This window comes from Oncorhynchus masou, unplaced genomic scaffold, assembly GCF_036934945.1.
Source record: "Oncorhynchus masou masou isolate Uvic2021 unplaced genomic scaffold, UVic_Omas_1.1 unplaced_scaffold_1___fragment_2___debris, whole genome shotgun sequence".
Lineage (NCBI taxonomy): Eukaryota > Metazoa > Chordata > Actinopteri > Salmoniformes > Salmonidae > Oncorhynchus > Oncorhynchus masou.
This window is the reverse complement of record NW_027016523.1, coordinates 341,707-367,733: the sequence shown is the minus strand read 5'-3', so window position 1 is coordinate 367,733 and position 26,027 is coordinate 341,707. Positions and strand designations below refer to the sequence as shown.

The 26,027-nt window shown below is 45.5% G+C and overlaps 1 protein-coding gene across 2 annotated transcripts in view; it reads left to right on the top strand.

Annotated features, from left to right (window-relative positions):
- LOC135538642 (collagen alpha-1(XII) chain-like) overlaps positions 1–26,027 on the top strand; it is a 72,184-nt gene that overhangs the window by 29,607 nt on the left and 16,550 nt on the right. The window contains exons 17-49 of one of the 2 annotated variants that reach the window (XM_064964514.1): positions 1,286–1,407; positions 5,252–5,401; positions 5,571–5,690; positions 6,044–6,208; positions 6,477–6,623; positions 7,369–7,508; positions 8,192–8,321; positions 8,999–9,144; positions 9,740–9,869; positions 10,078–10,214; positions 11,936–12,065; positions 12,209–12,348; positions 12,531–12,663; positions 12,786–12,809; positions 13,004–13,143; positions 14,802–14,931; positions 15,206–15,345; positions 15,561–15,690; positions 18,826–18,968; positions 20,516–20,645; positions 20,752–20,894; positions 21,050–21,179; positions 21,728–21,847; positions 22,021–22,167; positions 22,260–22,376; positions 23,062–23,214; positions 23,399–23,473; positions 23,592–23,731; positions 23,967–24,090; positions 24,298–24,441; positions 24,718–24,882; positions 25,005–25,043; positions 25,177–25,315. In XM_064964514.1, coding sequence (XP_064820586.1) covers positions 1,286–1,407; positions 5,252–5,401; positions 5,571–5,690; positions 6,044–6,208; positions 6,477–6,623; positions 7,369–7,508; positions 8,192–8,321; positions 8,999–9,144; positions 9,740–9,869; positions 10,078–10,214; positions 11,936–12,065; positions 12,209–12,348; positions 12,531–12,663; positions 12,786–12,809; positions 13,004–13,143; positions 14,802–14,931; positions 15,206–15,345; positions 15,561–15,690; positions 18,826–18,968; positions 20,516–20,645; positions 20,752–20,894; positions 21,050–21,179; positions 21,728–21,847; positions 22,021–22,167; positions 22,260–22,376; positions 23,062–23,214; positions 23,399–23,473; positions 23,592–23,731; positions 23,967–24,090; positions 24,298–24,441; positions 24,718–24,882; positions 25,005–25,043; positions 25,177–25,315 — 4,263 coding nt within the window. The remainder of the gene's footprint in view (positions 1–1,285; positions 1,408–5,251; positions 5,402–5,570; positions 5,691–6,043; positions 6,209–6,476; positions 6,624–7,368; positions 7,509–8,191; positions 8,322–8,998; positions 9,145–9,739; positions 9,870–10,077; positions 10,215–11,935; positions 12,066–12,208; positions 12,349–12,530; positions 12,664–12,785; positions 12,810–13,003; positions 13,144–14,801; positions 14,932–15,205; positions 15,346–15,560; positions 15,691–18,825; positions 18,969–20,515; positions 20,646–20,751; positions 20,895–21,049; positions 21,180–21,727; positions 21,848–22,020; positions 22,168–22,259; positions 22,377–23,061; positions 23,215–23,398; positions 23,474–23,591; positions 23,732–23,966; positions 24,091–24,297; positions 24,442–24,717; positions 24,883–25,004; positions 25,044–25,176; positions 25,316–26,027) is intronic. The other variant, XM_064964515.1, reaches the window with a different exon arrangement.

The window sequence follows — 26,027 nt, the reverse complement described above, 5'->3', positions numbered from 1 at the left end:
GGTCTATCTTTGGAATGTAAAGTATAGTGGATTCGGAAAGTATTCAGACCCCTTGACTTTTTCCAAATTGTGTTAGGTTACAGCCTTATTCTAAAAGGGATTAAATTAAACAGGTTTCGCAAATTTTAGCTAGTTATAAAAATAGAAAGTTGAAATATCACATTTGCATAAATATTCAGACCCTTTCCTCAGTACCTTTTTGAAGCACCATTGCCAGCAATTACAGTCTTGTTGGGTATGACGCTACAAGCTTGGCACACCTGTATTTGGTAAGTTTCTCCCATTCTTCTCTGCAGATCCTCTCAAAATCTTGTTTCTCATGGTCTGAGAGTCCTTTAGGTGCCTTTTGGCAAACTCCAAGCAGACTGTCATGTGCCTTTTACTGAGGAGTGGCTTCCTTCTGGTCATTCTACCGTAAAGGCCTGTTTGGTGGAGTGCTGCAGAGGTGGTTGTCCTTTTTGAAGGTTCTCCCATCTCCAGAAAGGAACTCTAGAGCTCTGTCAGAGTGACCATTGGTTTTTGGTCACCTCCCTGACCAAAGCCCTTCTCGCCTGATTGCTCAGTTTAACTGGGCGGCTAGCTCTAGGAAGAGACTTGGTGGTTCCAAACTTCTTCCATTGAAGAAGCACGGAGGCCACTGTGTTCTTGGGGACCTTCAATTTTGGCACCCTTCCCCAGATCTGTGCCTTGACACAATCCTGTCTCGGAGCTCTACGAACAATTCCTTCCATCTCGTTGCTTGGTTTTTGCTCTGACATGCACTATCAACTGTGGGAGCTTGTATAGACAGGTGTGTGGCTTTCCAAATCATGTCCAATCAATTGAATTTACCACAGGGGGACTCCAATGAAGTTGTAGAAACATTTCAAGGATGATCAATGGAAACAGGATGAACCTGAGATCAATTTCGAGTCTTATAGCAAAGGGTCTGAATACTTAAGTAAATAAGGTATTTCTGTTTTTCTAAAATGTGTTTTTGCTTTATCATTATGGGGTATTCTGTGTAGATTGCTGAGGAATTGTTTTTATTTAATCCATTTTAGAATAAGGCTGTAAATGTAACAAAATGTGAAAAAAGTGAAGGGGTCTGAATACTTTCCGAAAGCACTGTATATCAGATGGTTTGTCACAGTTACTGTATTGCCTTGCAAAGATAGAATGAACTGTGCTGCTTTTTCATTATTTCACCAGTTTGTTGGGTCCGTCTATCAGTAATTTCTCTCAGACAAACTGACAAACTTGTTGAGATGAATGAAGTGTAACTGATTTAGTTGTTTTCTCACAGGGCTGGTACCAAGTACACAGTGAGTGTGTTTGGAATGTTCGAGGGGGGAGAGAGCCAGCCATTGGCTGGTGAGGAGAAGACCACTCTCTCTGACGCCCCTGAACCACCACTGTATGATGGAGGTAATGCCTCCTCTCAAACTCCTCCTACATGATTAATCATATAGCCAGCAACACCAGCCACACAACACTTTTTACACAAGAGACTACACTGTAAAGTACTGTATTCACTTTATGCCCAGCCAATTAATAGGCACGGCGTCCATCTTGAAAAGTAAAAGGTCATGCATAAGGTGAATATTAGTCTGTAAGAATCGTATAAACAAGCTGTGATCCATTTTATAGAGGCAAAAGTGAAACAACACATTTTCCTCAAAGAACTCAACAGCCCTACCCACTGGGCACACACTGGTTGAATCAATGTTATTTCACCGAAATGTGTCAATGTTTTGTGATGTGGAGTAAATGTGGAAAATACATTGGATTTGAAAAAAAGTCATCAACCAACATTGTAAACATTGAAATTAAGGCTTACCTTCAACTTAAATACACTGACTCAACCTGTCTAACAGGTTTGAACATCAATCTAATTTCAACATAATCATTAAAACTATGTATAAGTTGAAATTGAGTTGAAAATTCCTCAAAGAAATGTAAAACAATGTTCCTATATCCTATATTCAATATACTGTATATTGGGTGGTTGAAATTATGTCAAACTTTATAGTTGGTTAGGCATTTTATTTGGCCTTGTTTCAATGTTGATAGTAAAATGGTAGATTTCATTCAACGATACAGTTTTGCCTAACAGTGACTCCTACTGGTATATGAAGGGTAATGCACTTCACTGCAAACAAGTCTACCATCCAGATGCCTATCCTCTATGTACCCTGCTATGCTTTGGAAACAAGCCATGTTCAATTCAGCTGAACTATCATGTCAACACTTATATCATGTCAGACACCGATCAGCTCCGTACTCATTAGCGTAGACAACCTAAATAACATTGAATAGTTTAAAGTAACTCCTCTAACTTGTCTTACACAAGCTGTATGTGAATGTACACTGACACGGAATCCAAACCGGCTGTGCACGTGCGCCATCGTGCACTATCGTGCATACATTTATTTTGTCCCCACACACCAAACACGATCACGACACGCAGGTTAAAATAACAAAACAAACTCTGAACCAATTACATTAATTTGGGGACAGGTCGAAAAGCATTCAACATGCATGGCAATTTAGCTAGTTAGCTTGCACCTGCTAGCTAATTTGTCCTATTTAGCTGACTTGCTGTTGCTAGCTAATTTAAGATGGGAGAGGCAGGACTTGTTCCGCGATTTGTGTCAGAAATAGGAATGACTTCTATTTTAGCCCTTGTCAGCGCAGACGCTCGTTGGCGTGCGAGCAGTGTGGGTGCAATAATTGAATAACATGGATTTCTAAATTCACGACGCTCGTGCACGCGACGTGTCTAGTCTGGTCAGCATGTGAGTGTACAAAACATCAGGAACACCTTCCTAATATTGAGTTGCACCCACTTTTGCCCTCAGAACAGCCTCAATTCTTTGGGGCATGGACTCTACAAGGTGTCGAAGGTTTTCCACAGGGATGCTGGCCCATGTTGACTTCAATGCTTCCCACAGTTGTGTCAAGTTGGCTAGATGTCCTTTGGGTGGTGGACCATTCTTGATACATACGGGAAGCTGTTGAGCGTGAACAACCCAGCACCATTGCAGTTCTTGACACACTCAAACTGGTGCGCCTGGCACCTACTACCATTCTACATTCAAAGGCAATTACATTTTTTGCCTTGTCCATTCACCCTCTGAATGGCATGCATACTGTACACAATCCGTGTCTCAATTGTCTCAAGGCTTTTTACTTGTCTCCTCCCCTTCATCTATACTGATTGAAGTGGATTTAACAGGCTATATCAGTAGGGGATCATAGCTTTCACCTGGATTCACCTGGTCAGTCTTTGTCATGGAAAGAGCTTTGTTTTGTATATTTGGAGTGAGTTTGGGGTTATGTTGGTTACATTGACATCTGATTTGCCCAACAAAGGACCCCATCGTTTCGAACCCAATGTATTTTCCACGTTAATTCCACGTCACAACACGTGACAAATTACATTGAAACAATGTTGATTCAACCAGTGTATGTGACCAATGGGTAATGACCAATATGATTTGAAATTCCTTTTCTAATCTCCCTCATCATACTTAAGAACTTATACAGCACATATATTATATGCTGTGACTTCTGCAGCCATAACCGAAGTGTGGGACATATATCACACTGTCCATTTTTCGTTAGGAAAATACGTTCTAATCCCTCTCCCCATAAAAACAGACGAGTTGCCCTAAATGCCTTTCCTCAAAGCTAATTGTCTCACCAAATAACAGATGTAACTACTATTCCATCTGTTGGCTGCTCGCTTTTTCATCATTTCGTCACTTTGGGTTCCTTTTTATTTTTCTGGATCCAGCAGCAGCTAAGAGCAGCAGAATTGTCCCAAAAATATATAATCTGTTTGCAATTATAAATGTTTTACAACCTCACGGGTGTGAGCGCGCGGCACGGCACAGGGCAGTGAGTGTTAGGAGAGGAACGAGAGAGAGGAAAATGTTATGTGTTTTAAGGAAGGCTCCAGAGGCCAGTCCTGACCCTCAGCTGCCTGGAAGGCCTCCTCTAATAGAGAGCAGATTCAGTGACAAGACCCTGTCAGTCAGTCGCCCACAATAATATAATTTAATAGAGGAGGCAGAAAACCCCTTCTCCACCCCATAACCCCCTTCTCCTCACCCAGTACTCCTCAATTTAATCCCCCATCCTGATCTTGAGGGAGGACAGAGTAAGAGAGAAGAGGGCATTAGGTGCACTAAAAGTGCCTAAAGTAATATGTACATCAGCCTCCCTCTCCTTTGAACACATTTTACAAGAGACAGTAATGAACATTTTTGTCTCCCGGTTTCCACTTTTAAAGTTTCTTTCTTCTCCCTGTAAATAAAAGATAACCTTCTCTTGAGTGACAGATACGTATGTGCTGCAATGCACAAGTTGTAAAGCTAACTTTTGAATTTATAGTGCCATTAACAGGGACTGGACGTGAATTTATTGACTTGGCGAAATGCACATTGCAGTCAAAGGGCAAACATCTGGCGTGGCCAATAAATCTTCCCCTCTTGTCTCTGTCCGATAGCCTTAGATCATTTTCTTTATTACGACTAACGAAAACAGACTGTAGGCTGAACTGCCGGGCCGTTCAGCCACTCTCAGACCCTCACACTCCGCTGGGCATCTGTTTATCTGTGTGTCGCATGGGGAGGGAAAGAGAAGTCTGTAAATCAAACATGTAACAGTGGCAGATTGCGCAATCTGTGCGTTGCTGGCACACCTGCGGTCTTAACAGTCTGCGGACTAGTCCTTCTTCTCATCATGCAGGTGTCCAGGAACACAGCAAAGAGCTGTGCCAGTGAGGAATGCACAGTAGCTCTCACCAAGGAGGCCCTCGTATATATATATCACATCAGGAGGGCTTCTTTTTTGTTGTTCCCCGGGAGAGGCTGGGGAGTGGCCAGAGAAGAACACTCCTCAGACATAGGGAGCGAGAGATCATCTCGGAAGAAAAGAAGACAACCATTATATTGACACCTGGAAATGAAATGTGTGATGATGAAAATGGCTTGTAACCCTGAAAATGGAATGGAAATGTGTTTTTACTGCTTGCTTGTAAAAGAGACAGATATAGATGTGTTATGTTCTGTGAATCCATGTCAACAATGTCATGTCAATGACCTCTTTCCTTTCCTACTCCTTCACTTCCCCTTCTCACTCATGCATTTTGAACACCTTTGCCCTCATAACTCCAGCTGTGTTATACCTGAAACTGCATGATAATAACTAGTGCCCCATCACTGTTCTGTACTGTCTCTCTGACCTGTAGCCTCTGTTCTCTCAGATGTGGTGTGTAAGACCAAAGCCCGGGCTGATATTGTCCTGCTGGTCGATGGCTCCTGGAGTATCGGCCGTCTGAACTTTAAGACCATCCGCTCCTTCATCTCTCGCATGGTGGGAGTCTTCGACATCAGCCCTGACAGGGTCCAGATTGGTAGGTTAAACCTCAGTGTGCCTGAAGTCTCACAGGACATGCGCATTCCTGCAACCTGCTGCAGATAACACTATTGTGTCTCCACTCTTTAGTCATTTTCTAGGCATGATCATGTTGGAGGGTTATACACGGCATCTGATCTGACAGAGGCTCCGTGTGTTTCTTTTAGGTCTGGCCCAGTACAGTGGTGACCCCAAGACTGAGTGGCACCTGAACGCCCACAGGACCAGGGCTTCCCTGCTGGAAGCTGTAGCCAACCTGCCCTACAAAGGAGGCAACACCCTCACTGGTACTGTACTCAATCTACAACCACAACCTCCATTCAGAGACTGTTGTATACCGTCAGTCCCATTTAAAGGTCTATCATGTTCAAGCTTCTATTGGCTATTTAGATGGCTACTGAAAGAAGTTCCAGTTCATAAACTTCCAAATGAAAACTGTGCCTCTGCTTTGGTTGTTGGCGGTTGGGCTGTTTGTGTGATAGCCAGAAGGTGAAGGAAACTGAATTGTATGCTCCATTATGCGAATCAAACTGAGGTGTTCCTAATCTCCTTGCTCTTTAGCTGCCTTGTTGGAAAGGCCTCTGAGAAATGATTAAACCATATAATCAGTGTGAATAATTGTTTCGTCCCTCTTTTGCAGGTCTCGCTTTAAACTACATCCTCCAGAACAATTTCAAGGAAAATGTTGGGATGAGACCCAACGCTCGTAAGATCGGAGTTCTGGTCACTGATGGCAAGTCTCAGGATGACATCATTGCCAACTCCCAGAACCTGCGTGACCAGGGCATTGAGCTGTATGCCATTGGTGAGTCTCAGCCATCGTCACTAGGCAGTTTTACCTTTGCTCTATTTTGAGTAGATAGGACATCTGAAGCTCCTTGTATCTGTCTTAACTCAAATGGCAGTTATCTTTGTCATTTTGAAGTACAGTGTGAATGCTCAAGTTGCCCCAGAATTATTCCTTACACACCTTTGATATTCTCCACTTATCTTCCTCATTAAATATCTGTAATGTATCTTCAACCTGCTCTGAGGGGATAGCTGACTTGATATCCCTGTTTGACTCCTCCTAGGTGTGAAGAACGCTGATGAGAATGAGCTGAGGTCCATCGCCACTGACCCGGATGAGATCCACATGTACAACGTGGCTGACTTCTCCTTCCTGTTGGACATAGTGGACGACCTAACCAACAACCTCTGTAACAGCGTCAAGGGACCAGGTACATTCAGGCCGGCATTACTGTACATTCCCTGCCGTGACAGTTAAGGTGGCAGTCTAAATAGGCTATGTAGGTTATCCCTCAGTCTTATTACTAATGCTTTCAAGGCTCATATTCACAGTGTCTCAGAGTAAAAGTGCTGACCTAGGATCAGTTTTGCATTTAAAATCATAATGAATAAGGGGGGGGGGGGACCTGGGCCCATATTCTCAAACCATTTTAGAGTAGGAGTGCTGATCTAGGATCTGTCCATATAATCTTAATCATTATGATCTAAAAGGCTAAACTGAGCCTAGATCAGCACTTTTATTTTGAGACTCTTTGTGAATACGGGGGATGATCTCTGCAGCCAGCTGTGTTGTGTTGTGTGAGGCTGTAGTTATGTAAACAGGGTTTAGGTCATGGCTAGAGGAGACCCTCAGTAGAGTAGCATGTCTGGTGCACCAGGGGAGACAACACAAGGAGCTGAAGGCCAGCCAACCACTGGAAATCATTTAGAATCTAAAGCCCTCTTTCCCCACCGATAGTTTATTTTTCCTCTCTAAAATGAGAAATAGTCTGCTCCTTAATCAAATTCAAAAGATGTAACTGAATACTATGTAGGGTACTTTTTTTTAGGAAAGGCTTAGACTGTCTATATGTCTGTCTCCTGGATTGTCTCCTAGGGAGCTGTTTCCAGATCTGCGAAAGATGCAATGAGATCCTATGCTTAGGGTTGTTTTGACCCTCCTCTTTTCCCTGATAGGTGGTGGCCCCGATGCGCCCACTGACCTGGTGACCTCGGAGGTGACCCACTACTCGTTCCGTGCCAGCTGGACAGGCCCTGAAGGTCCGGTGGAGAAGTACCGTGTGGAGTACATGACCTTGTCTGGACGCCCTCAGAAGGTTAGTACCCCTAACATCCACCCGGTAACCGCGTCCACCCGGTAACTGCGACCAACCCCAAACCACGACCAACCCCAAACTCCTCTGCCAATCCCCCTCTATTAGCCTCCCAGACCCCTCTGTCACTCCAACCCTGGGCCTGAGGATGGAAGCAAGTTGTAGTAAAGCCTATGTTCTGTGACTTACTTGGCTGAATAAAGATGAAAGAGATTACATTAGAATTCATCCTTACCCCACAGCTAACTTTGACTCCAGGGTATTGGCTCCAGTGTACTAGCATGGGGTAGGCTAGCTGCTAGATCCACTTCCAACTCCTGGGACTCCAATTTCATTTCAAAAGTGTTTTAGTCCAGCTCTCATGGTTTGGTGAGGCAGTGGTCTAGTATGTGATCAAAGTTGTTTTTTGTGTTTGGCTCTTATAGAAACACACACTGGGTTGAAAACGGTAGAGTTTGGTCAGAGTTCTACAACTTAATTTGTGGTTCAATTGAAACCAGATGCATCAACACAGGAAACACTTATAGCTGTAGTTTGTTGTCTTGTTTGTCTTGTTTGTCCAGCCAATAGAAACAAACCTTTCCAATGCAAGTGAATGGGTTACGTAAAATAGACATTCCAAGTCATTCTCCATATTCATATTCATGTTCGCCTGGTTCATGTGCACTCTTGTTGTCTGGTTGTAGATGTTTGTTGATGGCTCAGTGACCACAGCCATGCTGCCCAACCTGAACCCTCTGACTGAGTATCTGGTCAACGTCTACTCTGTCATTGGAGAGGAGAGCAGTGATCCACTGAAGGGGACTGAAACCACCTGTGAGTCCTAATCTGTTTTTCTGTGTTCTTCTTTGATCCTCTATACCCCCCAGCACTACACAGCTGATTCAAATAACTAACTCATCATTAAGTTTTGATTATTTGAATCAGCTGTATAGTGCTCGGGCAAATAACGGTCCTGGGTTGACCCAGGACTGAGTTTGAGAGACCCTGCACTATACTGTACCTGTCCATTACTGTGCTTCAACATACCTGTGTCCCAAACGTAATCCCTGTGGGATCAACTAATGGACATCTTTGGGACTGTAAAACAAACATTCTTCCAGTATATTAAGCACACCCTGTTCCTGTGATGCTTGTGTGGTCCCTGTGTTCAACATTAAAGAAAAAACAAAACTGTTTTGTTTATGATACCATATGAGGCTTAAAGACAGCGCCCACTCACTCTCTGCAGCAAGAATTAAGTGTTTCTTTAACATTGTTCTTCAGCTTTACTTTATTTGTACTCTAGAATAGAGTGATTTTATGAAGCAAGTAATTTCTCCATAAAAGTGGCCATAAAATAACTCATTGTTTAGTTCTCACCATATGAAATCTGCATGACTGCGTCTCACTGCGAACATTCCGTTTTGGATGGTATTGTGGGCGCGTGTGTGTTTGTGTGCATCTGTGTTTAGAATCTAACAGTGTTCACCACTCCCTGTTTCCCTGTCCAGTGCCCCTCAGCGCGGTGAGGAAGATGACCATCTACGAGGAGCGTCCCACCACCATGAGGGTGAAGTGGGAGGAGGCAGTGGGCGCCACAGGCTACATGCTGCTCTACAGTGCCATCAATGCCACCGAGCCCTCTGTAGACAAAGAGGTGAGAAGGCCGGGCCAGAGAGAGAGAGGTCTGGCTGGGACTCCAGGCCAGACCAGCTGTGGAATTGACACAGTCAAAGTCTCCACTACACACACACACGTACACACACGTACACACACACACACGTACACACACGTACACACACACACACACACACACACACACACACACACACACACACACACACACACACACACACACACACACACACACACACACACACACACACACATGCTGCCAATGACCAAATACACCGGTCCCCTGCCAATGTCTCCTGACAGCATGCAGATGTCAGTTACAAAGTGAGCCATGTTTTCACTCTCGTTTTACGGACGTCGAGTCAACAAAACACACAATTATTGAGACTCAGAGGGATGCAAGGATTTATTTGCTTACTGTGGCAGGATATTAGTCCCGGAGGTGTCAAATCCAGAGGGTAAGATCATCTGTAGTATTGGCAACACTTAGATCGTTTCAGCACACTGGACACCACCAAAGATTTGTAATCTGTTCATCTGAACTGCCTGTCTGAATGACAGTAAGCCTTGTAAAGGTTTGTTCCTAAGGTTTGTTCCGTTATGGTCCTCCCCTGCAGATAAGAGTTGGAGAGGACACGACTGATGTCCAGCTGATTCAGCTGATCCCCAACACAGCTTACACTCTGTCCATCTTCGCCCTGCATGGAGAGTCAGCCAGCGACCCCCTCACCAAGCAAGGAGTCACACGTACGTGCAGTGAAGAATTCCTCTACATTCACATTCATGTTCATGTTTTACTATCTGTGCTTCATGGACGGTAAAGGACGACAGGTCCTTACTCCTACAGAGTAAACCAGGGCTCCTCGCTCCCAAGTTTATGGAACTAAAGTGATTAAAGGAATAAAATGTGGAATTTAGTAATCCTCATCTTTCTGTCCCTCTGTCCCCTCCATAGTGCCCATGCCCCCTGCTGGAGAGCTGAGGGTCAGAGACGTTACCCACAGCTCCCTGAAGATGAACTGGGACGCAGCACCTGGAGCCGTCCTCAAATACATCATCACCTACAAGCCTGACGAGGGAGAAGCCAAAGAGGTGAGACTCAATGGTCACAATACATCTGTTGGATACAGACGGTAGTGAAAGCAATACTCAGCACCCTAGATAGATACTCCCCCTGGGACTGAGGTATAGGCCTAGCTAGCCCACCTACTGGTGACTGCAGAATCCAGCTCTTGTGCTTAGCCCGTTCTCTGTTTATGTCATGATAGTGATCCTGGATAGAGAGCTAGATACTTTTTACAGATAATTTGAGGTATGACATTAGACAGCATAATGGGAAAGGCAGCTGGTGAGAGGGGTATGCAGGGGACCTCTGGGGCTTTGCTTTTGGACCAGGTACCTGGTGGAATGATCACACCACTGTCGGCAGGAGATGGGGAGAGCAGGTCCCTGCCCCGCATCCTGGGGTATAAATCACATGGCGGTACGCAAATCACATGTCCCTCCATTGGACTTAAGAGATGAAAAGCACATCTACGCGTCTGATTGGGATGCCGTGGCGGTGGTGGAGGGGAGGGGAGCGGTGGCTAACCTCATGCCCAGAAAGTGGCAGCGGTCTGGGCTAGCTGATGGATGATGATGCAGGCCTGGATTAGCAGCTCCAGCACTGTACCTGACACTGAGAAAACAGGAAGGGCTCTTCTTCTGCATCCAAGAAAGAACATTTGCTGTGGCTTTATGATCCAGAGCCCCTCGCAAAGAAGTTTCTCCCCAAACAACTCTGAATGCAAAAACAATAAGCCAAAAGAAAGACAGAGATTCTGGAATAAGGAACATTAGGAATGGCGTGGTCATGAGATTCCAGCAGTGGTGGAAAAAGTACTCAATTCTCAATTGTCATCTTAATAGAAAATGACTCAAGTAAAAGTGAAAGTCACCCAGTAAAATACTACTTGAGTTAAAGCCTGAAATTATTTGGTTTTAAATATACTTAAGTATCAAAAGTAAAACTATGAATAATTTAAAATTCCTTATATTAAGCAAACCAGACTGCGCAATAATTTTTAATTTATTTACAGAAAGCCAGGGTCACACTCCAACACTCAGACATCATTTAAAAACAAAGCATTTGTGTTTAGTGAGTCTGCCAGATCAGAGGCAGTAGGGATGACCAGGGATATTCTCTTGATAAGTGTGCGAATTGGACCATTTTCTATCCTGCTAAGCATTCAAAATGTAATGAGTACTTTTGGGTGTCAGGGAAAATGTATAGATTGCAGTGAAGTAAAAGATGTCAAAATATAAATACTAAAGTAAAGTACAGATGCCCCCAAAAAGTTGTACTTTAATGTATTTTTATTTAAGTACTTTACACCACTGGGTTCCAGAGGCATGAAAAGCAATGGAGAAGTTAATGGTGCATTTTGAAGAAACAAAAACATACTACTGCTTCTACTTTGACAGAATATTTGTTTGGTTCATTGTTTATCCCTCTCCACCTCTGGATGTGCTGAGGATTTAAACATTTCCTGTGAAGGAAGTGAAGTTTACAGACTGTCTCGCCGGATGTTTACAAGGTCGCCCAGAGTTCTCTCGCAGATTCTTTGGAACTCATCATCGAGAACAGAATGAGACTTTGGAAGCCATTCAACGTAGCCTTGATGATGACATTATTACTCATTATTACTAACCCTAACCCTTCATTTACAACAAAAAAAGTAGTCATTCAGCTGTTGATACAAGCACGCTTTAAAACCTAATATCTGTCACACAAAGAAGCTTGATTTTAACAAGGATGATTTCTTGGTCTGCAGCTTGAAGTGGGCGGAGGCGTGACCGCCAAAGCCCTGGACAACCTCATCTCTCAGACTGAGTATGACCTTGCTGTTACACCCATCTACGACGAGGGAGCTGGCAACCCCATGCTCAACACAGCCATCACAGGTACAGTACAGTTACACAGCTTAGTACAGGGTTAACACCCTGGGTTTACACTCCATGGAAGTCACTACTATATAGTAGGTAAGGCCAGGAAAAACATTATTGATGGCATCTCACCAATATCATTTTCTCTTTCTTCTGTCTAGATGTTGTTCCTGCTCCCAAGAACCTGCGTTTCTCTGAGGTGACCCAGACCAGCTTCAGAGCTCACTGGGACTATGGTGCCCCTGATGTGGCCCTCTACCGTATCGGCTGGACCAAGAAGGGAGAAACCAACTTCCAATATGTAAGAGCACTAGTATTACTGGTTCTCGTCTTTTAATATACAACAAAACCTGTCGAATGAGGCAAAACATTTGGCCAAAAATGTCAACAAACACTTACAAGCAAAGCAATTGATGGCTTTGGGTAGTTTAAAGTCTTACTGGTGTTCTAGCTCCTTAAGGTCCATTGTGTTGTGTCTCCCAGGCCATCCTGAACAGTGATGAGACCAGTAATGTGTTGGAGAACCTAGAGCCAGACACTCTGTACGACGTGTCCGTCACCGCCATCTACCCTGACGAGTCTGAGAGTGAAGACCTGCTTGGCAGCCAGAGAACATGTAAGTCCATCATCTAATCTAATGCCACCGCAACACATCAATCAAGATACATAGTTGTAGATTCCCATCCATGCCTGATGAGATTTACTAAGAGCTCATTATATTTCTGTTTCTCTCTCCAGTGTCCAAGGTCATCATCACGCCTGGTAAGTTTGTTTGTTGCAATCAAGGAAAAACCATACAGCACTCCGAGAGAGCATGCATTTGAATCAAATACATTCCATTTTGTTCAGCAAATTTTACACAGGTTATCACAATCCAGAAGGTAAAATGTGAAGATGATCTGTTTTGGTTGGATGTGTGTTTAAGTGGTTGTTTCTGTTGTTGTGTTTGTTCCCAGCCCCCACAGGCTCTCCCCAGAACCTGCAGGTGTTCAATGCCACCACCACCACTCTGAACGTCAAGTGGGACCACGCCCCTGGTCGTGTCCAGAACTACAAGATCACATACGTCCCAACCGCCGGAGGCAAGACCCAGTCGGTAAGAACCAGCCAGTAGCCACATGGCTCAGCTTAAGCATCACAGTCCTCAGTCCCAAGCCTTTCATGGTGCTAATTGTTGAATTCTAACCATCCTCTGGATGATGAAAGGAAAAGGAACTCTTTGCGGATCATGTCCATGGAGGCCTTGTAGTACGACACACAATCACCTTGTTGGTGTGATAGACAGATCATAGAAACCTATGAGAGTCTCCCACTGAAATCCCCCCCAGTAAAACATCAAGATGACAGGATACATTGTAGGAGCACATGTGGGTCAGGGACATTGACCAGAGCCTCAGGGGAGTGAGTGTTATCAGTGAGGAAAGAGGGAGAGGTGGAGATGGAATGCCTGGGCTCCCCCGGGTTGTGTGTGTGTGTTTCTCTGTGTGTGTGTGTGTTTATGTAACAGGACGGGAGTGTGGTACCAGGGGTCGTTGACCTTAGACTGTTACAGGGTTACACAATGCTGTCTGGCCTTGCTGCTGCTCCACTCTAGAACTGGATAGTAGTTTAGTCAGACAGGCTTTTTTCATCAGGCCAGATGTTTAGGCGCTTAGAGTTTGCGTGATGCAAAGGCACACAAAGAGAGAGAGATAGAGGCCGTTTAACATGTGTTCTCTCTCTTATCAGACTTGTCTGTAATGTATGATAGGTCTGACATGTTGGAGTTCAAGGGTAGCTAGCGTAATGTGAGTTTTTTGTCCATTCAGAGTTTCCATTGCAATGCGAGACGGAATGTTTTCCATTTTTTAATTAGAGGAGGGGAAACCTAGTTCTGTCCAGCGGCCATCCGTCCACCGGTTTCTGCGAGGATGTCACGCGCTAAACGTTGAGGCATTGTTGAAAAGCTGGAAGCTAATGAGCCAAGCTTAGCCAAGTGTTTCTGGTTCACTGACAGCTTTTCAACAAGTATGGAGAGCTTAGGAGGCCTCGTTTTGTTTCATTTGTGACAACCGGTCTGTGTAGGAAATGGGAGACACACGCTCCATGCTTGTGTACAAGGAAAATTGTCTTGGTGCCAAATAACATGACTTCCATCATACGGTTTCCCATTGCCTGCTGATAAGCGTTTCCCCCAGGCAACACAAAGCATAACTTGAAAACCCACACTCACGCACACACACACAGAGTTTACTGAGTCAGCCGTCTCTGTGAGGCGAAGCAACCCAGAAGTGTTCCTTTCAATACAGCGTCTCCCTGGTAAAAAAAAGAAAAGAAAAAAAAGAAAATGATGCACTAAATTCCCACTCATACCTCTAAGACAACACATCCCACTGGAGAATAGATTTACCTTGGCTCTTACAATACCAAAGTGCAAAAATGCTCGCTGCATCCTCGGACAAAGATGTTGACAGTCTGCTATTGCTCAACCCGAATTCTTCCGATCAAGTTGCCGACACTGACAGAAAACTGTCAAGGGAGAGAAGATAGAAACAGAGGCATCCACATCTAATGAGAAAATAAATATATTTTTTCCTGTTCATGTCTTCTGAGGCCACGCTGAAGAAATTATTTGATGCATTTGTAATCTGAAGGGAATAAAAGAACCATTCATGTTTGATCCAATAACTTAAAAATGAGTCAGCCCTTAGGCCCTTAGTGCAATCATTGACCAGGTGAGAACAGTAATTTTAATCTGTCTTCATCCCCCAACAGACGCAGATCGGAGGGAAGAAGAACACAGTGCTTCTCCCCAAGCTGACCCCTGACACTCCCTACTCCATCACCGTTGCAGCCATCTACGGCAGCGGGGAGAGCAAGGACATCTCTGGCATCGGAAAGACAAGTGAGTGACCTTGCTGTGGCCTGTCGAAGGCCTTCGCGATTACATCATGCTCCCTTTTGGCCTCTCAGCTGCACCTTCCCTCCCTCAGGGAACCAGGGTTACATTTGATGCCTAGAGGAAGATGTTAAAGGGTCCCTAAATACTGTCTTATTAAAACATAGATTCACACCTACCATATGCCACGTCTGTACCTCCACGTGCATTTGAACATCAGAACCTCAGGGTTCTCATTCCACATAGTATGAATCCTATGGCCTCCCTTCTCTCTCTCCAGAGCCTCTGGGAGGAGTGAGGAACCTCCAGGTCACTGACCCTACCACCAGCACCCTGAACGTCCAATGGGAGGCTGCCGAGGGCAACGTCCGCCAGTACAAGATCTACTATGTACCTGCTGCTGGAGGAGCTGAGGATGTGGTAGGCTGAGCCACCTCTAACCAATCACTACTGAATTTCACTATGGAATGCACACACATCTGTTATCAAATCCATGATCTACTGCTAAAAGAATACGACACTGATACTTGGCATATTCACTCAGACAGTCAAACACACATGCAGAAATACTGTTCCTTAACCAGACGTTTTATATCAGATCAGCTCTGTATAGCTCTGTATATGTGTATTCACAGGCCCAGGTCTCTGGTACTACCACCAGCACTGTGCTGAAGAACCTGATGTCTGACACCCTCTACACCGTCACTGTGGTCCCTGTCTACCCCCCTGGAGAGGGCAAACGCATGTCTGAGAACGGCAAGACACGTGAGTCCACGTACAGGTTTACTGTGAGGATGGTTAATGTTCTGTAGTACAGCTTCAACAACCCTTTTCTCATGGTAATTGTCACGCTATACCATGGTCACTCTGGAATGTAATGAAGAACCGGTGTTCAATACGACATGATTGTATTTCTACCATTATTAGTTCAGAATTTCCTGAGGAGAAGATTGTACAGTATGCTAAGGCTACAATATCAGATTACGAGTTGGGAGTCGTTTCGTCGTTCTTTGAGAGCAGGCTTATCTGTAGAGCATACACTCCCGGCCCTTGTATTGGCTTATCTGAGGAGCATATACTCCCGGGCCTTGTATTGGCTTATCTGTAGAGCATACACTCCCGGGCCTTGTATTGGCTTATCTGTAGAGCATATACTCCCGGGCCTTGTATTGGCTTATCTGTAGAGCATACACTCCCGGCCCTTGTATTGGCTTATCTGTAGAGCATATACTCCCAGGCCTTGTATTGGCTTATCTGTAGAGCATACACTCCCAGGCCCTTGTATTGGCTTATCTGTAGAGCATACACTCCCGGCCCTTGTATTGGCTTATCTGTAGAGCATATACTCCCAGGCCTTGTATTGGCTTATCTGTAGAGCATACACTCCCGGCCCTTGTATTGGCTTATCTGTAGAGCATATACTCCCAGGTCTTGTATTGACTTATCTGTAGAGCATATACTCCCAGCCCTTGTATTGGCTTATCTGTAGAGCATATACTCCCAGGTCTTGTATTGACTTATCTGTAGAGCATATACTCCCGGCCCTTGTATTGGCTTATCTGTAGAGCATACACTCCCGGGCCTTGTATTGGCTTATCTGTAGAGCATACACTCCCGGGCCTTGTATTGGCTTATCTGTAGAGCATACACTCCCGGGCCTTGTATTGGCTTATCTGTAGAGCATACACTCCCGGGCCTTGTATTGACTTATCTGTAGAGCATACACTCCCGGGCCTTGTATTGGCTTATCTGTAGAGCATACACTCCCGGCCCTTGTATTGACTTATCTGTAGAGCATACACTCCCGGGCCTTGTATTGGCTTATCTGTAGAGCATACACTCCCGGCCCTTGTATTGGCTTATCTGTAGAGCATATAATCCCAGGCCTTGTATTGACTTATCTGTAGAGCATACACTCCCGGGCCTTGTATTGACTTATCTGTAGAGCATACACTCCCGGGCCTTGTATTGGCTTATCTGTAGAGCATACACTCCCGGGCCTTGTATTGGCTTATCTGTAGAGCATACACTCCCGGGCCTTGTATTGGCTTATCTGTAATGCATACACTCCCAGGCCTTGTATTGACTTATCTGTAGAGCATACACTCCCTGGCCTTGTATTGACTTATCTGTACAGCATACACTCCCGGGTCTTGTATTGGCTTATCTGTAGAGCATACACTCCCGGGCCTTGTATTGCCTTATCTGTAGAGCATACGCTCCCGGGCCTTGTATTGACTTATCTGTAGAGCATACGCTCCCGGGCCTTGTATTGACTTATCTGTAGAGCATACACTCCCGGGCCTTGTATTGGCTTATCTGTAGAGCATACGCTCCCGGGCCTTGTATTGACTTATCTGTAGAGCATACGCTCCCGGGCCTTGTATTGACTTATCTGTAGAGCATACGCTCCCGGGTCTTGTATTGGCTTATCTGTAGAGCATACACTCCCGGGCCTTGTATTGACTTATCTGTAGAGCATACACTCCCGGGCCTTGTATTGGCTTATCTGTAGAGCATACACTCCCGGGCCTTGTATTGACTTATCTGTAGAGCATACACTCCCGGGCCTTGTATTGACTTGCTTATTCCTTATGCCAGTAAAGTCTTGGATATGCCCAAAATATGTCCCAGTCTTATTGTACCTGAATTCTCCTCGTAAAATAAGCCAAACCCCTTTCATATCTGAAGGCAATGCCAAAAATATCTAACATGGTTTGCTTCTCGTGTGTTTACAGCTGAAATATCCACTTCAATGCTTGATAGAGGGATTCACTGTAGACACTATATTTAGTTTATTAGCTGTTTTCACTTTCCCACAGTTATAAGGCTGGGCCTCCCCTCAGTATGACTCAGTCCTTAGGGGTCTGATTGCACAGCAAAGGAATTCCTCTGCGTTGGCAACACTAGTGGTGTCTCCAGCCTTACCGTAACGGGGTCCATTTATGGGGTGTAATGCCTGGTTGTGGTGGTGGTAGCACAGCGGGGGGGGAGAGGGCTGGCATGACGTCTTTTTTCGACATTCAACTCAGCAGTCTTCTCTAGACTGGTTATATTTATGTCATTACTGTTACTGGAAACCTTATCCCCCCCCCCCGCATCAGAACGTACCCCAGGGGACACAGAGCAATGACAGCGTTGAAGTTTTTGATCTCTATCAGAAGTGTGGGGCTCTACATCTGCATTCTCCATTCTCAGTGGAATCTATGTCTCTTCAGGCAGTCTGACAAACGTTGTTAATCAAACTTAACAGATACATTTTACTGTGGCCTTGGGTCATCTCGTTCAATTTCAGAGATTGATGTATTGCTCTGACGGAGGCCATCGATATGGGCTACCTGTTGATGATGTGCTTTCATGGTGAAGTCCTTTCCTTCTTTGTCCCTGGCCAATACTGTCTGGTCTCTAAGTAAAGAGGCTCGCCATGTACTTCCCACTCTGTCTTTATGAGGGTACATTTCTGAGTGGTACAAAGACTGGAAACATCTGCTTTAGTTTTAAATTGCAATTCTCAGGGGGCTTCAGACCTTCTCTCCTCTTCTTCTGAGCAACCGTTAGCTACTGTAGGTACTTTAGTGTTGTTTACTGAAGGTGTACAGTGTAAAGCTGATGTATGTTTAGAGCAGAGTCTGTGTGGTATTGAAGACTGGCCAACTATGTTGTGTGTTTTGCTGCAGTTTTAATGGTTGAGTCAACTAGTATGTATTGTACACAGGCCCAGTGAAAGCTTTGATGGCTTCAAGGCGAACATTCCCTAGTGTCTCATTCAGGCACCCAATAAATCTTTAGTCAGACTCTCTAATTTATATTTTCAGCTGCTGTTCTCAACCCAACTCTCTTATTTTCCCCCTCTCCCCTGTCCCTCTATCCGTCCCTCCATCTCTGTGTCTCTCTCTATAGTGGAGCGTATTCCAGTGAGGAACATCCAAGTCTTCGGCCCCACCACTAACACCCTGAACGTACGCTGGGAGCCCGCCTCTGGCGAGGTCATGCAGTACAGGGTTGTCTACGCCCCCCTGAGCGGCACCAAGCCCTCCGAGTCGGTGAGTCACTACCAAGGAGACCCACAGGGCCTCTGATTGACCCCGCCCCAGGTCAGAGGTCAAATGTTAGAGTCTAGGGACTTGGGGTGTGTGCAAGGGTGGCCGAGTCCAACGCTTCAGTTAATTTGACAGCACTACAGCTCTTTGTGAAGGGACAAAACGGAGCAACATCAACCTCGCCCCTGACTTAATGTTAGTTAAAGAAAGCTCTGTCTGTCTGTGCTCCACATGGACTCTCTCTCTGGTGGCAGTTTTATTTAACAGTCTAGTACTGGTTTAAGGCGAGATGTTCATGTTTGTTCATTAAAACAGGAAACCCCATCTGGGCTTTTTCCCTCCTTATCTGGCATGGCTGTGCCCACCTCTCTGGAGTTATGAAGTATGTATGGAGAAGCCCCACAAACAACTAGTAGAGCGTTACTTGACACTGCGCAAACAGCCACATCTGTGAGAAGCATTGAGACACTGAGACCCTGTTTTTATTTCAAGTCAAAGAACATTAGTTCTTTGAAGAGTGATGCCGTTCCATTTTATTGATAGCTAGAGGTGCTCTCGTTTTTTTAATAAATTCATCACATTTTGTTTCTTGGGGAATATTATGATGGACTCAGGGCTGGGCTTTTCCAGTGCCAGTGCCAGCTTTCCATGTCAGCATGTGGCCAGTGTCACGGCCTACCATCAAATTAAACACTGGGAGATTTGGTGTATGCTTTAACCAGATTAGGAAAGCAGCTTTGTAATATTGGGTTTACCTCTTGAGAGGAATATGTTGCTATTAATCCCAGAGCAGAGACCGAAGAAAGGGTTTGATGATGCTTGCCAGAAACAGTCATGTGAAACAGAGAGATAAAAAAAAGCACACATTGAGCATGATGCAATGGTGCTTTGGGTCAGAAGTGAGAGTGAAACCAGATGGCTGTGGACAGGACTCCTGTATATTTTGTATAGTATGTGACTCTAGGTGACTAGGACATGGCAGGTAGATGAGAAGAGACTAGTTTCCCTTTGAGATCATGTTGGCAAGACACAGACAAGTGGTGTGTGGTATCCAGTATGGGTGAGCTAACACAGACACATACAGACGACGGATAGTCAGTCAGATAGGTCATAAGAGCCAGGCGGCTGTAAGGAACTGTCAGCACATTACGCTAGTTACTCAGTGTGTTATTTCCCTGACTGTCTGGATGGGTCCTACATCATTGACATCAAAGCATCATTTTGTTCCCCCTTTCAGTGAGCACTGAGCAGTGACAACACAAGAGGTTGTTGAGTGAGGTGAGGACGAGCTTGTCAGGGTTGTCACATGAAACAGCTGTCAGGCTGGGAGGGTCACAGCTGCTAGGACCATGCGGGTCATAACAGCATAATGGCATGCTTGTTGTTTTCCCCATACAGCTGACACATTTTTAAAACAGGAAGTACGCCTTCCCGATCTGAATGTTGCAGTGTCCATCCCCCTGTAAGGCCTGCTGTTTGCTTCATCCTCCCATTGGGCCCAGTCCTTCATCATTGACCCCTGTGTCTCTGTTCTCTCTGTCCCTATTCAGATCCTGGTCCCTGGGACATCCACCACCACCCTGCTAGAGCAGCTGGTCCCAGACACGTCCTACAACGTGGGAGTGGTCGCCATCTATACTGACGGAGAAGGACCGCCGGCCGAAGACAATGGCAAAACACGTAAGATCCACTAAATCATACATAAGATCCTGTGGCCTTTACAGGTTTATCCACGTCCACCTATTCGCTTGATATCGTGCTAACTTCCTTATTATCCTGGTCCTAGTTCCCCGCAGTGGCCCAAGGAACATGCGTGTGTATGATGCCACCACCAGCTCTCTGACCGTGGCATGGGAACATGCTGAAGGTCCAGTGCAGCAGTACAAGATCACCTACGCCCCCACCACTGGAGACCCCATTGAGGAGCACGTAAGCACCCATATTGTCTCAGGAAATTCTCATCAAACACCACCAAGCTCTTATGTGGCCCAAGGCACGTGTGGCCCAAAGTTCTTATTTATCCTCTGTTTGAAGTACCTGTAGTTTCAAATAGTCATGCAGTGTCCTGCCTGTATGTCCTGTAGACTATGGTTCCTGGGAACAGAAATACTGTCATCCTGCCCAACCTGGATCCAGACACTCCCTATAAGATCAACGTGCAGGCCATCTACCTTGACGGACCAGGAGGAGATCTGGATGGAGACGGACACACAGGTATGCTAGCACATTGAATGCTTGGTCCTCTATGCAACATGATAGAATAACAGACCCACACGGCACTCCACAAATGCACAGCTATTACATACTGGAAGTCATAGTCGCGGGCACGTGTACACACACTCGCACGCACGCACGCACGCACGCACACACACACACACACACACACACACACACACACACACACACACACACACACACACACACACACACACACACACACACACACACACACACACACACACACACACACACACACACACAAAGTTAATGGAGAGAAAGAATTACCTTCCTCAGAAACAATACAAACTGCATGACTTGGCTTCAGCTCAGTCTGCCAGTTTATGCCAGAGATGTGTACTGGCTGTCCTCCAATGGGAGAACTCATACGGGAGCTGCCCAATACTCAGTCTCATTTCCCCTAACAAATTACACCACATCAAAGCAAGTACATAGCGTAGGATCGCATGGCTATGATATTCATGTTCAAAGCGTTTAAATATGTTGTTAATATGTTTTGAATGTCTGTGTTTCCTTCCCCACAGTTGGCATGCTGGGGCCTCAGAACCTGAGAGTGTCAGATGAGTGGTACACTCGCTTCAGAGTGTCCTGGGACCCCGCCCCCTCCAGAGTGGTGGGCTATAAACTGGTCTACTCACCTGCAGGTCAGATAGCTACCGTTCTATTCTATTCAGCCGTGAAAGAGCATTGTCTGACGACAAATCACTTGACTTGCTTAATATACCTATCCTGCTAAAGAAGAAAGTCACAGATCTTTTGAAGATGTGATTGCTTGCCTGCGGTTATTGACCTGGAGTGTCCCTGTCTGTGCTTGAAGGTACTGATCAGACCATGGAGACTTTCGTTGGAGATGTGACCACCTACCAGCTGCACAACCTGCAGCCAGGAACCACCTATGACCTCAAGGTGTTGGCCCAGTATGACGCTGGCCTTAGCGGACCTCTCATTGGACAAGGAACCACACGTAAGTGATTGATTGGTTGTTTGATTGTTTTGGTTGATCAAATTGTTGATTAATTGGTTAGTGGATTGATTGACTGTTCCGGTCTTTCACAGTGTACCTGAACATCACTGACCTGACCACCTACAATGTTGGTTATGACACCTTCTGCATGCGATGGACCCCGCATAGGGCTGCCACTTCCTATAGACTCAAACTGAATCCCTTCGACTGTAAGTACTATTCCTGGCTGGGAGCCAGACGAGGCTGGTGGGAGGAGCTATAGGAGGACAGGTTTATTATAATGGCTGGTATGGAATAAATGGAACAGAGTCAAACATGTGGTTTCCATATGTTTATGTGTTTGATACCGTTCCATTATTCCGCTCCAGCCATTACAATAAGCCCATCCTCCTGTAGCTCCTCCCACCAGACGGATTGTTTCTATACATCGGCTCTCGTTTCATATTTATTTCAGGATGTCTACTGTCGATCAGACATGTAGCCAAAGTTACCAACCTATCACAAAGGTGTAGTTGATAAAAATGACTTAAAAATGTTAGACAATTGGATTTTATTTATTCCCACTGATCCATCTGTTTCTTATTAACTCTCCGACGCTAGAGTTATGTAAGAGGAAAAAAGATGTGAAGAAATGTTGGAATATTTAAGTCTGTTTACAGTATGGCAGCCATTATTGATGGAAGCAGTGCACTTTGCCACATTAAGTAAATTCTTGTTTATTTGAAAGGGTATCTGTTGAATAACAGAAATCACTGTGTAAGCCCACTGCTGCCTCAGTCCAAGCGCTACAGTACCACTGGCTGTAACCCCTCTGAGGGAATACGTTTTGAGTGTATGGGGATAAATCACCTGATCCACTACCGATGTGGGTAACTCTTTCCTCTTTACCTGCAGCCTCTAACAAGGGAGCTCAGGAGACCACCATTACTGGGTCTGAGAGCCACTACTGCTGGGACGGCCTGACTCCTGACGCCCTCTACAACGCCACAGTGTACACACAGACCCCCAACCTGGAGGGGCCCGGAGTCAGCGTCAAGGAGAGGACGCGTAAGAAACTCCACTAACCATCAGTCCTGTCACATGTCACTTCCATTGTGTTCACACGCATGTATACCCCCACCTCCACCACCACCACCACACTCAGGGTGTAAGAAAACACATCAGTGTCTTTGTAGGGGGATAACATGGCATGCTAGTAAAGCTTATGTTTATGTTCTGGTCTTTGTTACAGTGATCAAGCCCACAGAGGCCCCAACTGAGCCCCCCACCCCGCCTCCACCTGCCACCATCCCCCCTGCTTTGGACGGTAAGGAGAGGCTTCAAGTCAGCAGGCTGTGGAGTGACGTGAAGCTAACACGGAGGAGAAACTCTTTAAACGTCTCCTACCTGACATGTCCGTTGACTTTGCTCTATGTGCTCCACAGTGTGCAGAGGAGCCAAGGCTGACCTGGTGTTCCTGATTGATGGCTCCTGGAGTATCGGAGACGAGAGCTTCAGTAAAGTGATCCAGTTTGTCTTCAGCATGATCGGCGCCTTCGACATCATCCACCCTGGCGGCATGCAGGTACATCGTTCTGCAGACGATCCTCTGAGATATAACGCTTCAAAACGAAAGTGATGAGTCTCTGGTTGTTTACAGCATATTCTGTTCTCCTTTCCTTTTTTTAGAGTGGATTCATGTAAATGCTTTATGTTCTCTCTCTGTCCCTCTCTCTCTCTCTCTCTCTCTCTCTCTCTCTCTCTCTCTCTCTCTCTCTCTCTCTCTCTCTCTCTCTCTCCCTCTCTTCTTCTGGAAACAGGTGTCTTTTGTGCAATACAGTGACAGTGCCAAGACAGAGTTCAAACTGAACACTTACCAAGACAAGGGAAGGACCTTGGCTGCGCTGCAGCTCGTCCGCTACATGGGAGGAAACACCAAAACAGGTACGCCCACTGACCACTCTGACTGGCTGCCAGTCTCAACGTGACTGACTGACATCCGTAACCCTCAATGCATAATGTTGAGTTAATAGAAAAGTCGAGAGACATTCACTCAGCGACAATGTCATCATAGTGTCTTCATTGTGCTGGTGGAGTTGAATGAGTCCAGGGTTAAAGGTTGAGACTGATGTCCGACACCTCTGTGTACAGGTGCTGCTCTGAAGCACGTTGGCGAGAAGGTGTTCACCTCAGACAACGGCATGAGGAAGCACGTGCCTAAGGTTCTGGTGGTCGTCACCGATGGTCGCTCCCAAGACGAGGTCCAGAAGAGTGCCTCCAACCTGATACACTCTGGTAAGTGTTCAAAGTTGGGATTTGTTCTTATAGAAGTCAGAAACGGGATATTTTCAGACTTTAAACGTCATTTTAGCGTAGCTAGCTACGTAACTTGTTTTGAGGTATAGCATTGTTTACCTCTTTTTTGGGGGGGGGTTGTTTTTGTTTCAAATTGGAGTGCTGTACTGGCAGATCGAATCAGCTCCTGTGAAATAGATGTGAACAGCCACTAAGGCTTGATTAGGCCATGGCGTATGGATTCTAAAGGTTGTCTTTGCACTCATCTCACTCCAGGTTACAGCGTGTTTGTGGTCGGTGTGGCCGATGTGGACATGACAGAGTTGAGGAACATCGGCAGCAAGCCAAGCGAAAGACACGTCTTTGTTGTGGATGACTTTGACGCGTTCGCCAAGATCCAGGACAACCTCATCACATTCATCTGTGAAACGGCCACATCCAGTAAGAGTAGCATCGGCATGACGTAGTACCTTAAGACACAAGTTAAACCAGATTGACGTTTGCTGTCTGTTGTCCTCTAGCCTTTAACAGCCTGTCATGTTGTTTCATTTCTCCCTCTTCAGCTTGTCCTTTGATCTACATCAACGGGTTTACGTCCCCTGGTAATTATATATTCCGAATAAACTGACAGATACTGATAGCACCTACGGGCCAGTCAGTACTGTACAGAATCTTCCATTGTATTGACATGCATTTTCTCATGATTGTGTATTTGACCTGATGTGTATTCTCCAGGCTTCAGAATGCTTGAGGGCTTCAACATCACAGACAGGACCTTTGCTGCCATGAATGGCGTGTCCATGGAATCGGGCTCCTTCAACAGTTTTATAACCTACAGGCTTCACAAGGACGCATTCCTCTCTGCGCCCACAAAGTAAGTGTGTGTCCGTGCTTGCAGCCTGTTTCCTTCGTGCGCGGCCTGCTCCTCTCCTGCGTACTGTAATGCTGGCCTGTGTAATTATTTTTAATGACCTTCAAAGGCTCGACAGCCTGCGGTCCCCCCAGCGCCCATCCAGCATCTACAGAACCCCTTGCCAGTTCTGTTTGTTGTTGCAGCTTGTAGAATATGAAGTGTTAGTAAGAGAAAATAATTTTGTTCGGAGTGTAAAGCTCCCGGGGTAGGGCCCTCTTCCACATATGTCATAGAGGGAGCAACCAAAGCAGCCACAGGTCAAAAGCCCAGGTCTTTATTGAGCCCATTAAAATGTCTTCAAGCAATTGCTGAGCTGCTCAAGAATTCTGTTCTAACCTCTAAGGCACGAGCATGCTTTGTTAATTTGTCCATAATGGTTTGTATTTGTGCGTGGGTTAGCCATTGACTCAATGTGCACATGTGAAAACACTTCCAGCCGTAAAGTAGGGACAGAAGAATATTTCAATATGTCAGTAATTTTTCAAGGCTGGGCTCAAACTGGCAACCATTTTCAGGTTGTGTGGCCAACGTGACAGGGTGGATATTGTGTGTCTTTTTAGTTTATGGTGTGGTTTTTAAGGTGCCAACATTGTTGCTCTGTGTCTTTGGTCTTCCAGGAGTTACAAAGAATCTAGTTTTTCATCCTGGCCAAAGGCTCTATAGGTTACGATTT